This window comes from Tamandua tetradactyla, chromosome 17 (genome assembly GCF_023851605.1).
Source record: "Tamandua tetradactyla isolate mTamTet1 chromosome 17, mTamTet1.pri, whole genome shotgun sequence".
In the NCBI taxonomy this organism is placed as follows: domain Eukaryota; kingdom Metazoa; phylum Chordata; class Mammalia; order Pilosa; family Myrmecophagidae; genus Tamandua; species Tamandua tetradactyla.
The window spans coordinates 33,994,167-34,015,429 of NC_135343.1; the positions used below are offsets into that span (position 1 = coordinate 33,994,167).

Here is a 21,263-nt window from a genome sequence, read left to right on the forward strand (position 1 = left end):
ACGGAATGGATTCAACATTTGTTGAATCAATACATATACTGCAGTGCCACAGAACCATTATTAAGTTCTCTATTCTATTATACAGTTAAATGAAAAAAAAGTCTAGCATAAATTGCTTAAAAATAAACATATTCAATATAAACCCATATTATGTGCATTAAAACAAAAACATTATACACCAAACTGTTACTTGAAATCTTCTCTAGAGAATGGGACTACAAAGGACTTTGACAGACTATAACCTGTACTATGTTACAAATTATTGAAACATGCATTATACATTGATAATCTGGGGGTGGGGGTGGGGAGAAGAGATTTAAAACTTACCTGATAACATAGGTCCTAAAAGGTATAATGTGCTGCATGACAGCAGGGATATGCAGCCATATTCTAATCTATAAGGGAACATAAAGTTATATTAATATATAACAAATATATGAAATACACATTTCTTCCCTTTAATAAAAAACAAGGATTTAATATTTTGTTGCCTTTAAAACTACATATATTTTATTATCTATTTTGGAAAGGATAAACTTGTTAGAAATATTATTATACAAATCAGGTAAGTAATTTAACCTAATATATCTTACTAAAAATTAACCTGAAGAATTAGTAGTAGCTTCTTTCTGAAAAGGAAGAATCATCTATCTAAATAATATCTATTTATTACATGTTTCTCTATACCCCTTTGTATGGTAGCAATCCAAATACTATAGCACTGAATCAGTTTTTCAATAAAACCATCACATCCTCATTTGTTTAAATATCAAATTACCTAGTGTCTAGTCACTTCAATACCCATATAAACAAATATATTTTACAGTCATGAACTACAGTAATATAATATACTCAAATGAGCTCTTACTATAAATAGCCTTTTCCCCTGTTATAATTTTAAAGATTATAGTAAATTCATTTCTATACTTTTCTGCAAGATACTCCAAATCATTTCTAAATCTAAAACACTTACATTATAGTAGTTTATTCTCACAGAAATTCTAACCAAATCATCAAATGAATTATGATATTAAACCTTGATAGGTAAATTGAATGCAAATTTGAGAATAATGAATGTAGGACTTCACTCTACAAAAAATATCTACCAAAAATCTACAGCAAATGTCATACTAATGATGAAATGCTGAAATCTTTTCTTCTGAGACAAGGAACGAGACAGGGTACCTCTCTATGGTAACTTTCCAGAAACTACAACCTCCAGATGGGACCCTGGATCAGATATGTCCTGAAACGCAGAGAGGCCAGCCTCTCCAGAACATCAACCAGTTCCATTTCCCTACCCCATATTACTGACGGCCCCTTCCAACATGAAAAAATTAGAATGGGCATAGCCCAAATACCCCTAATGAGTAAGAGAAAGATCAAAGGTGATGGTGGAATTTTACAGAGCAGGTGGGGTTTAACAAATAAATATGAATCATTATTATATTAATATTTCTTTTAGTCTCCAGGATCTTAGAGCAGCTAGTAGTAAAAACCTAAAATTGTAAAACTGTAATCCAATCCAAACTCTGAAATCTGTTCTACAGCTAATTATTGCGATGTTTGCTTTGAAATTAATTGCTTTTTCGTACAGATGTTATCTTTCACAATATATATATATTTCTTCTAACCTCCAGTGTTTGAGAGCTGCTAGAAGGAAAAATCTGAAATAGTGGAATGGTAACCCATAACAAATTCTGAAATCTATTCTATAACTACTGGTTGAAGTTTACTTTGAAAATCATTGCTTTTTCTTTCTTTTCTTTGTAAAAAAAACTTTTTTAATTAAAAAAAGAAAAAGCATAGGAATGGGTAGGTAGAATTAAACATTACTTTTAGATGATATGATTAGATAAATAGAAACTCAAAGTAAATTTCAGATAAACTTTTTTGGAATTAACAAGTTTAGCAAGATTGTTGCTTAGGAAGTTAATACAAATAAATAAATATACACATATATACATATACACAAAGTACATTGTGTATTTACTATATACTAAGAACAAAGTTTTTTTAAAAGATCAATTTACAACAGCATCAAAAAGTGTCAACTACCTAGGAATGATCTAACAAAGACATACAAAGATCTCTACACAGAAACACAGAAAATGATAAAATGATACTTAAGGAAAATTAAAGAAATTATAAATAGAGACATATTTATAGAAGACTGAATATTGTAAAGATCACAGTTCTCCCTAAATTGATATACAGATTCAATGCAACCCAAAAAGGTTTTTATTTGAAACATTATAGAGCTTCAAAGATGAAGACAGTGTGGAAATGGTACGAGATTAAGTGAAGAATAATGGAACATGCTAGCCCAGACCCATATACACAAAGTACATTTGGATGTATGACAAAAGCAGTAATTCGGAGTAAGGAAGAAAGGTTTTTTTGGTAATTTAAGACCAGTGGAAAGAAAATGAATCTTGATTCCTCCCTCATACCATGCACAAAACTTAACTGCAGTTGAACTACACATCAAAATATGAAAGGTAAAACAATAAAACTTCATTGTAGTTTATTTCTATTTTTTAAATGACTGAGAGATTAAGCACCTTTTAATAGGCACATTATCCGTTCAGATAGGTTTTTGTCAAGTGCCTGTTCAAGTCTTTAGATTGTTTGCCTTTTCCTTACTGACTTGTGGCAATTCTTCATATATTTTGGGTGCAAGCCTTTTATCTGACATATATATACTGTCGATGTATCCTTCCTTTCTGTGGTGTTTCACTCTTTTAACTATTATTCACCACACTTAATGATGTATTATAATTCACTAATCTTTCTCTTTATGGCTAATGTTTTTATTTCTAGTTGAAAATGTCTTTCCCCATGCTAGGGTCATTCTTCTGAATGTGTGATTTACTTTAATAAAAATCAGGTACTAGAAAAGGTCAGTTTTTAACTATCTAACTGTAAAAGTCACTTTTAATTCGCAAAGAAAGGATTGCCATAAAATCAATTGTTTTCACTGTATGAATGTAGGAGTTTTCATTCCTATGTAAAAGTCTGCTTAAATTCATAGTTCCCAAATAGGGACTCCAGCCTTGTTGATGCTGAAACAGTTTGGCTAAACAACCATTTCTCAAGAAAAGAAATGGATATATAAAAATGACAGTGATATAGTTTCCACAGGAGGAAAATGTGTTCTAGATAACCTAAAATGTTATATCCTAAAATGTATAGTTTCCACAAGAGGAAAATGTGTTCTAGATAACCTAAATGTGGCTAGAAAATACTGAAATGTAAAGGCCCTGAAGTTTCTTAAATGAAAGGGATGTCTATTTTAAATTTTTTAAAGAAATCACTAAGGGTTTATATAAAACACTAGGCAGGGTGAAATTCTAATGCTTTAAATGACATTAATCCTTTAAGAAAAACTCTAAAGATTATGAAAAAAGTACAGATTCTGTATTAATTCTGATTGCAAAAAGAACTCTAATTTAAGCTCTTACTCTGCACCAAAGTATTAACTACATTAAAGAAATTAGCATGCAAAGAGCCAAAACAAAAAACGTTTTATAAAGGGAGAAAAAAAAGCCAAGTTTATAATCAAGTTATAAAACCTTTTGTTGAAAAGTATGTATTATACTCTCAGGAAAAAAAAATAAACACACATTACCATACAAAGTCAACTACACTATTAATTAAAATAGTATGACTTTATGAACAACTACACACCAACAAACTAGACAATTTAGATGAAATGGACAAATTTCTGGAAACACACAAACAAGCTACACTGATTCAAAAGTAATAGAAGATCTCAACAAATCAATCGCAAATAAAGAGATTCAAACAGTCACCAAAATCTTCCTACAAAGAAAAGCCGAAGGTCAGATGGCTTAACAGGGGAATTTTATCAAACATTACAAAAAGAACACCAATCCTACTCAAACTTTTCCAAAAAACTGACGAAAAAGGAACACTACCTAATTCATTTTATGACACTAACATCATTTTAATATCAAAACTGTGTAAAAATGCTACAAACAAAGGAAAACTACAGATTAATATCCCTAATGAACACAGTTGCAAAAATTCTCAACAAAATATTAGCAAATCAAATCCACAGCACATTAAAAGAATTATACACCAAGACCAAGTGGGGTTTATAGCAGGAATGCAACAATGGTTCAACATAAGAAAATCAGTTAATGTAATATAGCACATTAACAAATCGAAAGGGAAAAATCATCTCAACTGATGTTGAAACATCACTGAACAAAATTCAACATCCTTTTCTGATAAAAACACTTCAAAAAAGTAGGAATCAAAGGTAACTTCCTCAACATGATAAAAGGCATATATAAAGCAGTGTGACTAATTTTAAGCCTAACTTTGGTTTAATGACCTCAGTGTCTACTGCTGGGTTACAAGAAAAAAAAACTATTCACACTGACAACAGTCCATCAATTAACAATCATAAAAAGGCTGAAAATACAGATAAGAAAGATTCTAAGCCTAAACCTCTTCTTAGTAATGGAGAAATTTTAAAGATACCATAATAAACTAAAGTCTTTCACAAACCTTTCCTAATAAGACTTTTAGCCAAGAATTAGCAAAATAAATTCAAGACATACATTTAATCCAATTTACTTAATATATCCTAAAAAAGGTTAAACCTCTGATAAACGGTTTTGTGATTCTGACTTCTCCAAAATTACTGCCATATAATATAAATGTCAACGTAAAACTTTAGATTTTATTTTTTTCTCTCAAAGAAAGACAAACTGAATTCAGTATTTTGAATTCTGAAATTTCCTATCAAACAAGTAAGGTGAATCAGAATAACAGAATCAGATAAATACTTACCAACAACTACCAGTTAATAAGTACATACTATATATCAGGTGCTATAGAAGAGCTTAAAAGCTATCTTCTCATTTTAAGCCTCACAATAATCCCGATATCATCATTTCTATCTTATAGATAAAGAACTGTGTGGCAGTCTGAAGCTGTATGTACCCCAGTAAAACAAGTTCTTAAATCTAATACATTCCTATGGGTGTGAACCCATTATAAGTATGATCTTCTAATGAGGCTACTTCAGTTAAGATATATGCGGCCTAGGGCGGGCCACGGTGGCTCAGCAGGCAAGAATGCTCGCCTGCCACGACAGAGGACCCGGGTTCGATTCCCAGTGCCTGCCCATGTTAAAAAAAAAAAAAAAAGATATATGCGGCCTAGTCCAATCAGGATGGACCTTAATCCTATTAATGGAGTCTTTATAAGAGGGATGAATTCAGACATGAGAATGAGAAAGTCTCAGACATAAGTAGCTGAAATCAATGAGCCCAGAAGAGAAGGGACAGACCAGCAGATGCCACCATGTGCCTTGCCATGTGACAGAAGAGCCAAGAACTGCTGGCAATCAGTTCTAGAACACTGGTCCTTCAGGAAAAAAGCATTGCTTTGATAATACCTTGATTTGGACTCTTTCTTGCAGCATCAAAACCATAAGCTAATACATTCCCATTGTTTAAGCCAACCCATTTTCATGCTATTTGCTGGAGCAGCCTAGGAAGCTAAAACAATGAGGGGTTCAGAGTCAGGATTCAAATGCAAGTGTGAATCTGAAACCTACATTCTTAACCTACATGCTATACTGCTACTGTAAATACTATTTTCAACCTATCAGAAACCACAGAATTTTGAACCTAAATATGACGCTGATGTAAACCATTTTTTCAAAAACAGAAAAATGGAGGTCCAGATAATACTAGTAGGGTACTACTCCCCTGGAAAGCAAGTATCAATGGATTAACATCTAACCCAACACTTTAACTTTATATGCATCCCTTAATTATACATTTCATATTAGTTATTACTCACAGGATTCAGTTTCTCAAGAATACAGGATTTGGTAAAGTTAGATTAATTTTTGCTAAGCCAATTTTTCAAATGATGCACAAAATAGGTTATTCAATACTGAATTTTAATATATCTGGTTAAAATTATTTCTGCTTCCACACTTAGTGAGCTTCACAGTAAATGTCATTCATAATAACATTAAAGAATTTCCTTCTTTGCAAGGCAAAAAGAAATGCCTGTGAAACAGAGGTAACTGTAGTATTACCTAGGCTAACCACAATTCAAGTCATCAAAACCTCTAAGAAACCAAAATTTTCCCATGACACAATCCTAGGCAAGGAAAGTTAAAATCAACTAAAACAAAGTTTGGTACATAGCTACTACCTGATATTTACAACAAAATTTTTAAAACAAATGGCTAAATTTATATATTTTTAAACAAATTTCACCTTTACTATAACAAAGATCTTTAAACACACTTTCACACTCCATTTTTCCAAAATAAAATCCAGAAAAGATTGCTATTCTACATGCAAGGCTTGCCTTTCTCAGGAAATAAAATTCATGCTATTGAAACATCAGGCTTTTTTCCAAAGATTAAAGCCAATGTTAAACAATACTTACATTAGATACAACTGTAATAAATGCATGTGCTATGAGAAATGGCAAAGTTTCAGGAGTTCCATATTCAAAGCAATCCTTCATAAGAGAAAGGCCATTTTTCCCACAAAACAAACATACATAACGAAGCAAATGCAATGGTACTTCTACATCCTGTGAAAAAGAAAATATATCATTATTTTAAAACTTATCAGGTATAATATTCATTTTATTACCAATATTGGAAAGACAATGATTGAACATAAACTCAAAGCCATATATGAATAACAAAACCAGTCATAAAATATTCCAGAAATCTTAAAACAGAGAAAAGTAAGCACTTACATTCATATCACAAAATGCCCCTAATATGTTGCTTTCTTGGGTTGATATATCCTAATAAAAAAAAAAAAGGTAAATACAATAAGATGGCAAGTACTAAATAACAATATAATTAACTGTCTTAAATAAACCTATTTAAACTTTTCTTAAAGAACTGGGATAACTTAAGTAAGTGGTTTTAAAATTTTTTCTCTGGAACACCCTAGAAATATACTTCAGAATTTCATAAACACTGATGTATTTTCCATACATAATATTTGAACTGAAAGCACATTCACCCATTGTGGTGAGAGTATAAACTCCTATGACGCTTCTCTGAGTGGAATTTAGCAATATCTGTCAACATTTAAAAGACACATTCCTTTTGACCCAACAATTCATCTTTTGGATATATATATATTTTTTAACTTTCTTATTGTATAACTAACATGTATCTTTTGGATATTTACTCTAAGAAAATGATCAAAGAAGTGCTGGGAAAATTATGTACAATGGCACTCACTGTAATTATTTACAAAACCCCCAAATTAGAAGCAACTTAATATCCATCAACAGAAGTTTTGTTAAATAACCAGTGACATAACCAACCAAACTCATAAGAATCAGTAAAACTAATAAACTGAAATGGGCAAGAGGGATCTTTTTGGAATGATAAGAAATGTCCTTAATTGGAATCTGGTGACAGCTGAGCAGCTCTGTAAATTCACTAAAAATAATTAAATTGTGCACTTTTTAAGGGAGTCATTTTTATGGCATTCAGTAAGTTATACCTTAAAAAAAGTAAGACAGAGAAGGAAAAATCTGAAATGATGGTATGGTAGCCCATGACAAACTCTGGGTTCTGTCTTATAACTACTTGGTGAAGAGTGCTTTGAAAACTATGGCTTTTTCTTTCTTTGCTTTATATATATGTTATGTTATAAAACAAAAAAAATTTTTTTTAAATGTGGTGGACTGATATGCAGAGGCATGAAGATAGTATAGTACATATAAAAAAAACTTATGAACATAATCAGATATTCTTAATTTTTTCAATATCTGAAAACACCTGAAATAATTGAGTAACAATGGCTTTCAGGAGAAGATGATATAGAAAGGAGAGCATTCAAGGCTTTTTAAAGTCTATATTTGCATATTCTTTATTTTTTAATTTGTTACTCTGAAAAGGCTGATTCCATAATCAGAATGCTTTATCCTTTCATTTGAAAATGTTAGCTGCCAAAGCAACCCATTAATTACTTGCTATTACCTGTGTATTATATATTTAAGTCCCTCTGCTGAGATAAAATTTGAAAACCACGGAATGAGAGCAATCACATAAGAACTCCCTAGAACATTTCAAAGAACTCGAAAAGTGTCCTTAGAAAAGCCAAAACACTTGACAAAATATACCAAAGCTACCTAAATCTGTTCTTGAGCTTCTACTACTAGGGCCACACTTGGAGCTTAAGTTATTCTCAACAGATCTTTTCATTGTCTTCGAAGTCTTGATTAAAGAATCCCTGTGGTATTATTAAATATAGATTCATGCGCCAGGTGAAACATGCTTAAATATTAGAACTAGAAAAACTCTTAAGAGAATTTTATCCTGATGTGCATGCAATATAGTATTCATGGTCTTGGTAGCATCTATTCCAGCTACTCAGAAAACTGTTTGCTTACTTATCAGTTCTTACTTCTACTCTGGATATATGAAGATTATTATTATAATTTCACTTTAAATAAAGAGTTTATGTAGATTGGTAGGGTAATATTAGGACCATGAGAAATAAAGTCTCACTAAAAACTGAATCAAAAAAAAAAACTGAATCAAGAACATCATTTTTCTTTCAAAAGTTCTAATTTTAGAACCATCAGGGATTTTTTTAAGTTTTTTCAAAACTTCACTCTAAGTATGAGATGCCACTCTATTTCTAGAAGTCAACAGAAGAATTTGCCTATTATTTTAAAAGAAAAAACAAGCTTTCGAATATACCAAAAACCCTCCAAACTGTACACATTAAAAATGTGAATTTTATACTATCAATAAAAAGACAAAAGAAGAATCTGTAGAAGTTGGTAAGAGGAAACCAGCCTAGGTTTAGAGATCTGTAAGATAAAATAACATACAAATTTAATCTACTTGATCACATCACACATACATTTAACAGAATAGCTGTGGATTCTCCCCTTTCTACAATTTTTAAACTCATTTTCACTCTATTTAGAAATAACTCAAAACACTACTAGAAACTTCATTTCACAGAATTAAATGTAACTATTCAGGTTAAAGAATTTAAACTGCCAAAAATATTTTTTTAATCTGCATTAATATTACCTACTTCCACTTACTTGATCTTGAACTTTGATAAAGAAGAAAGGAAGGTGGGAAGGAAGGTGGGAAGGAAGGGAGGAAAGGAGGAGCCCATATTCTCATCTTACTCAGTATTGGCAGTGGATGAAGTAACAGTTCTAAACGACTGAAAAGCAGTGTAGAAGAATAAGACCTGACTTTTTCAGCAACATGCCATGCAAACCTGAACAAATCTGGCTTACAGAAGTTATAGGAGTCGCCTCTTCTCTAAAATAAGGCTGTTGGCTAGGTTTTAAAGTCATAGCTATTAAAATACTAATATCTTTTCCTTTAAGAGTTTCTGCCAATTTGTGCTCTAAAGAAAAAAAAAATCAAAATTAAAGGACTTTTTACAAGAGCCCACTCTATACAAAGACCATGGGAAAGTACAAAGGGAAGAATGGATGGACATAAACTACAAATTTTTGAAACTCAGTTTAAAAAAAAAAACTGATGAGCAAATTGATTTCAGGAACACTATAACTGCAGATTGAGTACTGTTACAGTTATAGTGTTAAGAGACTTTTAACTACAGCGCACAAAATGATGCTGGACATCACTAGCCATTAGGAAAATACAAATCAAACTCATAGTAAGAGAAACACTTCACACAAAGAATAGCTATTATTGGAGAAATGGAGAGAAAATGGGGAAATAAATTCTTGTGCATTTTGCTGGGTGCAGCCATTGTGGAAAACAGCTGGGCAGTTCCTCAAATAGTTAAACAGAATTAACATATGATACAGCAAGTCCAATGCTAGGTATATACCCAAAAGAATTTAAAACAGAGACTCAAACAGGTACTTGTACAGCAACATTCACAGCAGCACTATCACTTACAATAGCCAAAAGGAAGAACAACCCAAATACCTATCAACCGACGAATGGATAAACAAAGTGTGGTATAAACACACAATGGAATATTAATCATCCAAAAAAAAAACCAGAATGAAACTCGGATACATGGTACAACATGGATGAACCTTGAAAACATTATGTTGAGTAAAATAAGGCAGACACTGAGGGACAAATATTGTACGATTCTATTTATAAAATGGTTAAGAAGGCAAATTTTGTTATATATATGCTACCACAATAACTGTTTTGAAAAAAAAGTTTTTAAGTAGTATAAAATGTTTCTAAGATGGACAGGCCACAGTGGCTCAGCAGGTAGAGTTCTGGCCTGCCATGCCACAGACCTGGGTTCAATTCCCAGTGCCTACCCACTTAAAAAAAAAGTTTCTAAGGAACTTTGAATGAATTCCATATATTTAGGTCCCTAACCAAATTATTTCCAGCATATTTCAATTTCCAATTTAAGACATTAAAACACTATTCATATGATGTTCTTAGGAATAATTTTTTAAAAAGTCACACAAATTGATCCCCTTTTACTTTTCACTGAAAAAAAGGATTCTGAGATAACACTTTTCAGAACGTTTAATTAAGTATCTTATGTGATGTAAGAGATTCCTTAAAAGGTTTCTATGTGGGAAGGTAGGCTGAGAATTCTAAAAGATGGAGAACAGTCTGACTTAAAATATTCTTACGGGAAATTCTAACAGGGAAAATATCCACCTTCTGGGGTATATTTTCCTGCAATCTCAATTCAATGTGAAAATATACTCTTTTAAAGAAAATTTGTTTTCTCAATAAAGAAACAGAAGTCTTCTAGAAGTATGGAGATGACAGAAAATAAGTTGGAGAAAGCAGGCAAACTTTTTAAAAACATCATGTGGTAGATTCTTCATTGGCTACAACTCTTCCCAATCCAGCATGCACTAATTTTGCGATTAAACGTGCCTCTCCTATCCAGAGATAGAGTCAACTTCCTCACGCCTTTAAATATGGGTTGCTCTTACAAGTTGTCTCAATCAACAAATCTGGCAGGAGCAACACTGTGAGATTCCAGAGGCTGGACTTTAAGAAGCTTTAACAGCTTCTACTTTCGCCCTCCTGCGGCACTGATGTACCACGTAAGTGTCTCAATTTCCACCGTGTCCAGAAAGAAATCTCACTGTCTAAATAATTCTAAAGTGGGTTACTAAACTCTTAGAAAGGCTTGTAAAAATACCACTAATGGAAAGAGTCAAGCACTTGCCTTACAAAAGAAAATTCTATTATTTGAAACTAGGACTTCTAGTAATTAGGACTTCTGGGAAAATGGTGGAATAGGATAGGTTGAGGTGTGCCCCTGCTCCACAGAACGGCTAGAAAAGGGGCAAAAAAACAGACAGGAAGAGAGATTCCAGGATGTAAGTGACCTGAGAGGGTTTTCTAACCACAAAGAGAGGCCCTGGTTGAAAAACTGCAAGAATTAAGATGCAGAAAGTCAGAGGCCAGCCAGCTAGTGCAGACAGCCTAGTACATCCATTTCCAGATAGAGGCCTGGAACCATCAGGAGTGCACAATCACGGAGACGGGGACAAGGAAGTAAGTTAAGCCATGTTCCTTGAATGTGTTACCCACACACACATTGCTCCTGCCCCAAAACCTGTGATTCCCTCCACATCCCACGTATCTGAACACCATCACCTGCCCTAACAATCATGCTCCAAGCACCCCTGCCCTGTTTCCGTGATTGCACATCCCCACACCACACCCATCTTCCCATGTGAGCGAGCCTGTCCAAGCCCAACCTACCTCTCTGCACAAGCAGTCTTGCCCCTTCTCTCCCAAGACCCACATACCAACAAAGAGCCCCTCAACTCCCACCTCTCCCTCACTGCCTCTTGAAGGCACACATCCATTCATGCCATGCCCTCTCAGCTCTGGGCATGCGTTGATCTACTCATCCAGGCCATACCCAGGGCCTGCCCCCAAGATCCACACAACGGCACAGCCACATCCTTCCTGCTGGGCACCGACATATCCATACACGAACCTCTTGAAGCCTGCACCCACCCCACAACTAAGCACATACACACACACACACACACACACACACACACACACACACCCTTGCCCCACCCCCAAGCACAAGTGCCCTTCTCCTATACCCAGTAGGTGCCCTCAGGCACATCTGTGCCACATAATCTCCATCCTGCACAAGCAGGTTCCCCTAACCCATGCCACCCCTGGAAGTGCAGCTCTGTGCCAGAACCCTGTCCACCCATCATCACCCACCCAACACATGTCCACAACCTCCACAACCCGTGCCCCACCCCTACACACTCAAGCATCTGCATCTTGGCCCCCTGGACCCTTCCCCTGTGCAATGACATTCTGCACCCCAACCTCCCTCTGCCCAAACGAATGTGCCCTGTACCTCACACCCTGACATGCACAACCTACACGTCTCATGTGTCCACCTGTATTCTGTTCACATACCAGCCCCGTGGTAAGTGTCTCAATTTCCACCGTGTCCAGAAAGAAATCTCACTGTCTAAATAATTCTAAAGTGGGTTACTAAACTCTTAGAAAGGCTTGTAAAAATACCACTAATGGAAAGAGTCAAGCACTTGCCTTACAAAAGAAAATTCTATTATTTGAAACTAGGACTTCTAGTAATTAGGACTTCTGGGAAAATGGTGGAATAGGATAGGTTGAGGAAGCCCAGCAGGAAGGATGTGGCTGTGCCGTTGTGTGGATCTTGGGGGCAGGCCCTGAGTATGGCCTGGATGAGTAGATCAACGCATGCCCAACAACTAAGCCCCAACATCTGCCTCCTGTATGCCATACCTCTGTGCCCCCAAGCCACACCATGCTCCTGTGCTCCAAGGCCTGCCTGAATTGAAACTTGCCCACACAGCCCCCTTACCTCACATCCACAACCCAGAATCCACACCCCATGCTCACAGCCACCAGTGTAAAGTCCCCACCCCATGCACATACTGCACCACAAGCCATCACCGCGCTGTTGTGGCCCTGCTCAAGCCCACATCCTACTCCATACCAGTCACACAAACAAAGCTTTAGACTACTGAAGGAAATCAATATACAAAGTAAACCTATCAAGAAATTTACCTGCCGCAAACACAACAGACGATCACTAACTATGTGAAAATGCAGACAGATATAGCCCAGTCTAACGTCCAAATTAAAACACCAGAGGAGACAAAGACTTTGGAATAACTAGTTAAAGATGTCCATATAACTACTAAATAAAATCAGTGGGATGACCAATGACATAAAGAAGATCAAGAAGACCCTAGAAGAGCATAAAAAATGAATTTGATTCCAAACAGAGTCGAGAGGTTATTCTGGAGGTTATCCTTACACATTAAATAGATATCACCTTTTTAGTTAAGGCGTAATGGAGAGGCTGGAGGGAACTGCCTGAAAATGTAGAGCTGCGTCCCAGTACCCATGTTTCTTGAAGATGATTGTATAATGACATAGCTTTCGCAATGTGACTGTGTGATTGTGAAAACCTTGTGTCTGATGCTTCTTTTATCTACCTTATGGACAGATGAGTAAAACATACAGATTAAAAATAAATAATAGGGGGAACAAATGTTAAAATAAGTTTAGTAGACTGAAATGCTAGCTATCAATGAAAGGGCGGGGTAAGGGGTACGGTATGTATGAATTTTTTTCTGTTTTCTTTTTATTTCTTTTTCTGAATTGATGCAAATGTTCTAAGAAATGATCATGATGATGAATATACAACTATGTGATAAAAGAAAAATGCTCATATTTTATGTTGAATGGTTTTATTAATAAAAATTTTTTAAAAAGTTCTTGTCAAGCAGCATTATGACAACCTTTCCCATTATTTGGCTTGGAAATATCTAAAAACTCTCTCACTATTTCCTACTATTCATTTTCACAGTTCCTTGTTATAAAATTCATCTTTCTAGTCCTCATATACAGGTTTGTTGGTTTATACATTATAAAAGCGATACATGCTCAATACTGGAAAATACTGAAAAGCAAAAATGACTCATCCTACTACCTGAAGATGGCTATTTTAACATTTTGGTAATTGGTTTCCAAGTTCTTTTAATATGCATATAATTTCATTTAAAAATATGCTTACTCTGCACATATAATTTTGTAGCCTTCTGAACAATTTATTGTAATCATTCCTACTTCAATAAATATATTTCTCAAAGAAAAAAAAATGAATAGAAAAATAGCAGGCATCACAGAGATTAAAGATGCTGTACACCAAATCAAAAAAATACTCGAGAGACACAATAATAGATTTGAAGAGGCAGAAGAAAGAATAAGCAAACTAGAGGACAGGACAATTGTTTTTTTAACACACAAAAGAAGAAATGACAAAAAAGATGGAAAAATTTGTATTGGATCTCAGGGAACTGATGGACAAACCAAAGCAGGCAAATATTAAGTATCATCGGTGTCCCAGAGGGAGAACTGGGGAAAACTTCCCAAACTTTATAAAAGACATAAATAAGCAAATTATAGAAGCCCATTGAACTCCAAATAGAATAAATTCAAATAGGGCTTCTCCAAGACACATACAAATCAGAATGCCAAATGGTGAAGAGAAGCAGAAAATCCTGAAAGTGGCAAGAGAAAAACAATCTATGACACGCAAGGGAAACTACATCATACTGAGTTTGGACTGCACAACTGGCACCATGGAGACAAAAAGGCAGTGGTATGACATATTTAAAAACCTGAAAGAGAAAGACTTCCAGCCAAGAATTCTGTACCCAGCCAAACTGTCCTTCGAAACTGAGAGAAGGATTAAAATTTTCATTGACAAACAAAGGCTGATAGAATATGTCAACAACAGACCAGTGCTACAAGAAACACTAAAGGGAGTTCTGCCAACAGGAAAAAAAAGACAGATGAAGGAGGCCTGGAAGATGGCACAGAATTGAAGAGTACCAGTAAGAGTAATCTAAAGGATAAAAAGAGAAAGAAGGAAAAGAACATATATATCTGACGAATAAAATCCAAAGATAAGAAGATAGACTCAAAACATGCAAAGTTATTGCTATAAAATAGACTTCTTAACAGAATAAACTTACCAATTAAAGGATAAAGATTTGCAGAATAGGTTAAGAACTATAATTCAGCTACACACTGCTTACAAGAGACTCATCTTAGACACAAAAATACAAATAGATTGAAGTGAAAGGATGGAAAAGGATGCTCCACGCAAGCTGTAACCAAAACAAAGCATGAGTAGCTATATTAATATCAGAAAAAATAAACTTTAAATCTACAGACATCATAAGAAACAAAGAAGGACACTATATATTAATGAAAGGGACAATTCACCAAGAAGAAATAACAATGTTAAATGCGCATACTCCCAATCAAGGACCTCCTAATTACATGAGACAGATAATGACAAAACTGAAGTCAGTGATAGACGTTTTAACAATAGTAGGAGACTTCAATACACCACTCTCCTTTATAGGCAGAACCACCAGATAGAGGATCAACAAGTAAGTAGAGAACTTAAACAATCTGATAAATGAATTATACCTAACAGACACATATATAGATCATAACACCCCAAAACACCAGGATATACATTCTTTTCTCTAGTGCTCATGGAACATTCTCCATGACAGAACATAGGCTGGGGCACAAAACAGGTCTTTACAATTTTAAAAACACTGAAATTATTCAAAGCACTTTCTCTGATCACAATGGAGTGAAACTGGAAATCAATAACCAAAGAACAAGAACTTTCACAAACATATGGAGATTAAATAACATACTCTTAAACAATGAGCGGGTCAAAGAAGAAATTGCTAGAAAAATCAGTAGCTATCTGGAGACTAATGAAAACAAGAATATAGCATATCAGAACTTATAGGATGCAGCAAACACTGTGCTGAGAGGGAAATCTATTGCCTTAAATGTAAATATCAAAATAAAACAAAGACAATGGAGACCAACACAAATATCAATGTGTCTAAGAGCAACAAGAAGAAAAAACAAAAAATCATGGAACTATAACCCATACAAAACTTTAAAACACGTTCTATAACTACTTGCTAAAAATGTACTTGGAAATACATTGCTTTTTCACATATATGTTATATTTCACAATAAAAACAATTTAAAAAAATTTGTTTTTCACAACAAAAATTGACTTAACTGCTCACCTGGAGGAACCTGAGAAAGAACAGCAAGGTAACTCCAAAGAAAATAGAAGAAGAGAAATAACAAAGATAAAAGCAGAGTAAAACAACTGGAAGAACAAAACAACAATAGAAAGAATAAAACCAAAGGTTGGTTCTTCAAGAAAAATCAATAAAATTGACGGGCCACTAGCAAGATTGACAAAGAAAAATGAGAGAAGATGCAAATAAACAAAATATGAAATGAGAAGGGGGTCATTACCACAGACCCTGAAAAAATAAAAAAAAATAAGAGGATACTATGAACAATTATACACCAACAAACTAGACAATTTAAATGAAATGGACAAATTCCTGGAAACAAACAAACCAGCTACACTGACTCAAGAAGAAAGAGAAGATCTCAACAAACCAATCACCTGTACAGAGATTCACACTCATCAAAAACCTTCCTACAAAAAAAAAAGCTAAGCACCATATGGTTTCACGGGGGAATTTTATCAAGCATTCCAGTAAGAATAACACCAACCCTGCTCAAACTTTTCCAAAAAACTGAGGAAAAAGAAACACTAATTCATTTTATGAAGATAGCATCACTTAATACCAAAACCACTGGGGTAAAGATGCTATAAGAAAGGAAAACTACAGGTCAATCCCCCTAATGAACATAAAAGCAAAAATTCTCAACAAAATATTAGCAAATCAAATCCAACAGCACATTAAAAGAAGTATACACCACAACTAAGTGGGGCTTATACCAGGCAGGTAAGGATGGTTCAAACAAGAAAATCAATTAATGTAATATAGCACATTAACAAATCAAAAGGGAAAATCACATGATCATCTCAATTGATGCTGAAACATCACTGGACAAAATGCAACATCCTTTTCTGATAAAAACACTTTAAAAGGTAGGAATCAAATGTTAACTTCCTCAATATGATAAAAGGTATATATGACAAACTGAAAGCCAGAATCATACTCAATGGAGAGAGACTAAAAGCTTTCCCCCTAAGACTAGGAACGAGACAAGGATGCCCTTTGTCACCACTATTATTCAACATTGTATCAGAAGTTCGAGCGAGAGCAATCAGGCAGGAAAAAGAAATAGACAGCATCAAAATTAGAAAGGAAGAAATACAACTTTCATTATTTGCAAGTAAAGTATTAAAAAATTTCTGAGAAATCTACAACAAAGTTATGTGAGCTAATAAATTCAGCAAGGTGGCAGGTTATAAAATTAATGTGCAAAAACCATCAGTGGCAGGATGCTTGCCTGCCATGCCAGAGACGCGTGTTCAATTTCTGGTGCCTGCCCATGCAAAAAAAGAAATCAGTAATGCTTCTAACCACAAACAATGACCTAACTAAGGAGTCAATTAACAAAAAAATACTCAATTAAAAGAATCAAGTATCTAGGAATGAACTTCATAGGGATGTAAAGGACCTGTACATAGAGAACTACATAACACTGCTAAAATAAATAAAAGAAAGACATTCCCTGCTCATGGATAAGATGGTTAAATTTTGTTAAGATGTCAGTTCTTTCCAAACTGATCTACAGATTCAACGCAGTACCAATCCAAATTCTAACAATGTACTTTGAAAAGCTAGCTGCCAAATTCACCTGGAGGGAAGGAGAACCCAAATAGCTAAAAGCATCCTAAAAAGAAGAACAAAGTGGGAGGATTAACACTCCCTGATTTTAAAACTTATGATGAAGTCACACTGGTCAAAAACAGCATGGTCCTGGCACAAAGACAGAAGTATTGACCAATGGACTTAAATCATGAATGCAGCAATAGACCACCAAATCTATGGTAAAGTGATTTTTGAGAAGGCACCTAAAATCACTGAACTGGGACAAAAAAATCTATTCAATACATGAGCATGGACAATCTTGAGGTTCATCTCTATGAAACTTATTCCTGGAAAGGACAGGCTAAGTCTACTAAAATTAGTCCTAAGAGAGTCATCCCCAGAGAACCTCTTTTGTTGCTCAGATGTGCCCTCTATCTATAAGCTGACATGGCAAAGACACCCACTGCCCTTCTCACCTACGTGGGACATGACTCCCAGGGGTGTGAATTCCCCTGGCAACATGGGACAGAAATCCCATGATGAGCTGGGACACAGCATCAAGGGATTGAGAAAACTTCTTGATCAAAAGGAGAAGAGAGAAATGAGAAAAAATAAAGCATCAGTGGCTGAGAGGTTTCAAACAGAGGCAAGATTTATCTTGGAAGTTATTCTTATGCATTATATAGATATCCCTTTTCAGTTTATGGTATATTTGAGTGTCTAAAGAGAAGCACCTGAAACTGTAGAGCTGTGCTCCAGTAGCCTTGTTTCTTGAAGATGACTGTAGGAAGATATAATAATGTGACTATGTGATTCTGAAAACCTTGCATCTGGTGTTTCCTTTATCTAGGGTATGGACAGATGAGTAAAAAATATAGATAAATAACAGGGAGAACAAAAGTTAAAATACATGGGGCAGATGGAAATATTAGTGGTCAATGAGAGGGAGGGGTAAAGGGTATGTTTTTACTTCTAATTTTTATTCCTTTTTCTGGAGTGATGCAAATGTTCTAAAAAATGGCCATGGTGATGAATATACAACTATGTGATGATATTGTGAGTGATTGATTGTCTACCATTTATGGAATATTTGTATGTTAAGAATGTTTGTGTTTGCATGCTGTTTTGTCAATAAAATTTAAAAAAAAAAAAATAAATGGGCATGGGAGAACTGAGTATCAATAGCCAGAAAAATGAAAGAGAACACTTAATTTACACCCTATGCAAAAAATGTACTCAAACTGGATCAAACACCTAAATATAAGAACCAGTATCATAAAGCTCCTAGAAGAAAATGTAGGGAAACATCTTCAAGACCTACTAATAGGACATAGCTTCTTAAACTTCACACCCAAAGCACAAGCAAGAAAAGAAAAGAATATATAAATGGGAACTCCTCAAAATCAAACGCTTTCTGGTCTCAAAAGACTTGGTCAAAAAGCTGAAGAGACAGTCAACTCAATGGGAAAAAATATCTGGAAATCACACATAGGATAAAGGTTTGATATCCTGCATACATGAAGAAGTTATACAACTCAATGACAAATGAACAAGCAACCCAATGATAAAAGCAGGATAAAGATGTGAATATATATTTTTTCAAAAGAGCAAATGCAGATGACTAAAAAGAATATGAAAAGATGCTCATTCTCATTAGCGGTAAGGGAAATGCAGATCAAGACTACAATGAGATACCACCTCACACCAAGAGTGGCTGCTATTAAATAAACAGGAAACTCAAATGTTGGAGAGGATGTGGGGAAGTTGGGACACTTATGCACTGCTGGGGAGAATGTGTAATGGTATAGCCACTATGGAAGATGGTTTGGAAGTTCCTTAGAAAACTAAGTATCAAGTTGCCCTATAATGTGGCAATACCACTACTCAGTATATACCCAGAAGAGCTGAAAGCAGTGACACAGAGATGTGCATACCAATGCTCATAGCAGCACTATTTACAATCACCAAAAGATGAAAACAATCCAAGTGCCCATCAAAAGACAAGTGAATTAACAAAATGTGGTATATACATATGGACTATACTATGCAGCAATTAAGATTAAATGTCATCCTGAACCACATGACAAGACGGCTGAACCTTGAGGACATAATGCTGAGTGAAATAAGCCAGACAAAAAAGGACAGATACTGTATAATTACACTTTTATGACCAGGTAAATGTAAAATCAGAGGCTTATAATACAGAATATAGGGGACCTAGAGATACACAGAAGCTTGAAATAGGTGGACAGTTTGCTAATGAGGTTGAACCTAAGGAAATAGATAGAAGTGAAGGCAGTTTATTAGTGGGTCTATATAGAATATCACCATATTAAAGGTGAACATAATTGAAAAGGTTTGTATAGACTCATGTGTCCCACTAACACTACAAATATAAGTAAGTTCTTGCGTGAACTAATGCAAAGGTATGAATCTTGCAGGAAGAGTGCATAATTTAGGGGTATAGGAGGAAAAATGTTATTGCATGCTATGGGCTATGCTAAACAGGAAAATATCAACAGTACCACAGCAATACCAGGGATTTATAATGGGGGGAGGGACAAGAGTAAGGGGGAGGTTTGAATTTTCTATTTGGTAAGGGTGTGTTTATTTTTCCTTGGGGCAATGAAATCATCTGAAATTGAGAGTGTTAATGGACTGCTGACTTTGGACATTATACATGAGGCCCAGTAGATGAGGTGGCTGAAAAATGCACTGACAAGAAGATCTGCATATGTATAAACATGTGATCAAACACAGTATAGTTACAAAAAGGAACCAAGTTGTGAGGCATGCAACTTTGTGAATGAACCTATGGGACATTCGGTGAGGCAAAATAAGCCACAAACAGAAGAGTAAATATTGTATGATCCCTTTTAGAAAATACTTATAAGAAAACTGGGGCCTAGACTGCAAGCTCTTATAGCAATCACATTTTAGTCTGGAGTGGTAGTTTTTATTTCTGGGATCTGAGGAGCTGTTTTATATATGTATAACCTGGAATGAAGCCGATCAGGTCAGGATTAAGGTAATTCAGAATACAGCAGTAAAGAAGACACTGACTGTATTTTAGAACTTCACTTACTCTTTGAGAAGAAAGAGAGTTTTATTATGTCCAGAACCTCAATTTTCTATAGCACATAATCTAACTCAACCTGTCTGGATAGATCATTTAAACAACCCAAATACAGAAGAGCCCAGAATAAAAATGAGAGCCTTTAATCTTGTATAGGTTAATTTAATGTCTGGATACATCCCATAGTATATTAAGCAGATAATCAATAAGTACTGGCAAAGTCACTTAAGAGATGGGAGAAAAATTATGGAACTATTAAAATTTACCAAGAGGGAAACCCCAGATGTTGTGCCAAACATTAGGGTCACCCAATCCCTTGATCTTGAGGCTTGCTCTTACGAAGCTTATATTATGTAGCAGAGATGCTTAGCCTACCTATAGGCATGCCTAAAAGTCACCTCTAGAGGACCTCTTTTGCTGCTCAGATGTGGCCTCTCTCTCTCTAAGCCCAACTGTGCAAATGAAACCATTGCCCACACACCACCCCCACCCTCCG

The 21,263-nt window shown here is 34.9% G+C and overlaps 1 protein-coding gene across 7 annotated transcripts in view; it reads right to left on the reverse strand.

Moving 5' to 3' along the window:
- The window catches only part of USP34 (ubiquitin specific peptidase 34), a 318,270-nt gene that overhangs the window by 220,877 nt on the left and 76,130 nt on the right, over window positions 1-21,263 (reverse strand). For all 7 annotated transcript variants that reach the window (XM_077134328.1, XM_077134324.1, XM_077134325.1 and 4 more), the window contains 3 exons: window positions 6,769-6,819; window positions 6,448-6,597; window positions 328-395 (listed from right to left, as the gene is read on the reverse strand). In XM_077134328.1, coding sequence (XP_076990443.1) covers window positions 328-395; window positions 6,448-6,597; window positions 6,769-6,819 — 269 coding nt within the window. The remainder of the gene's footprint in view (window positions 1-327; window positions 396-6,447; window positions 6,598-6,768; window positions 6,820-21,263) is intronic.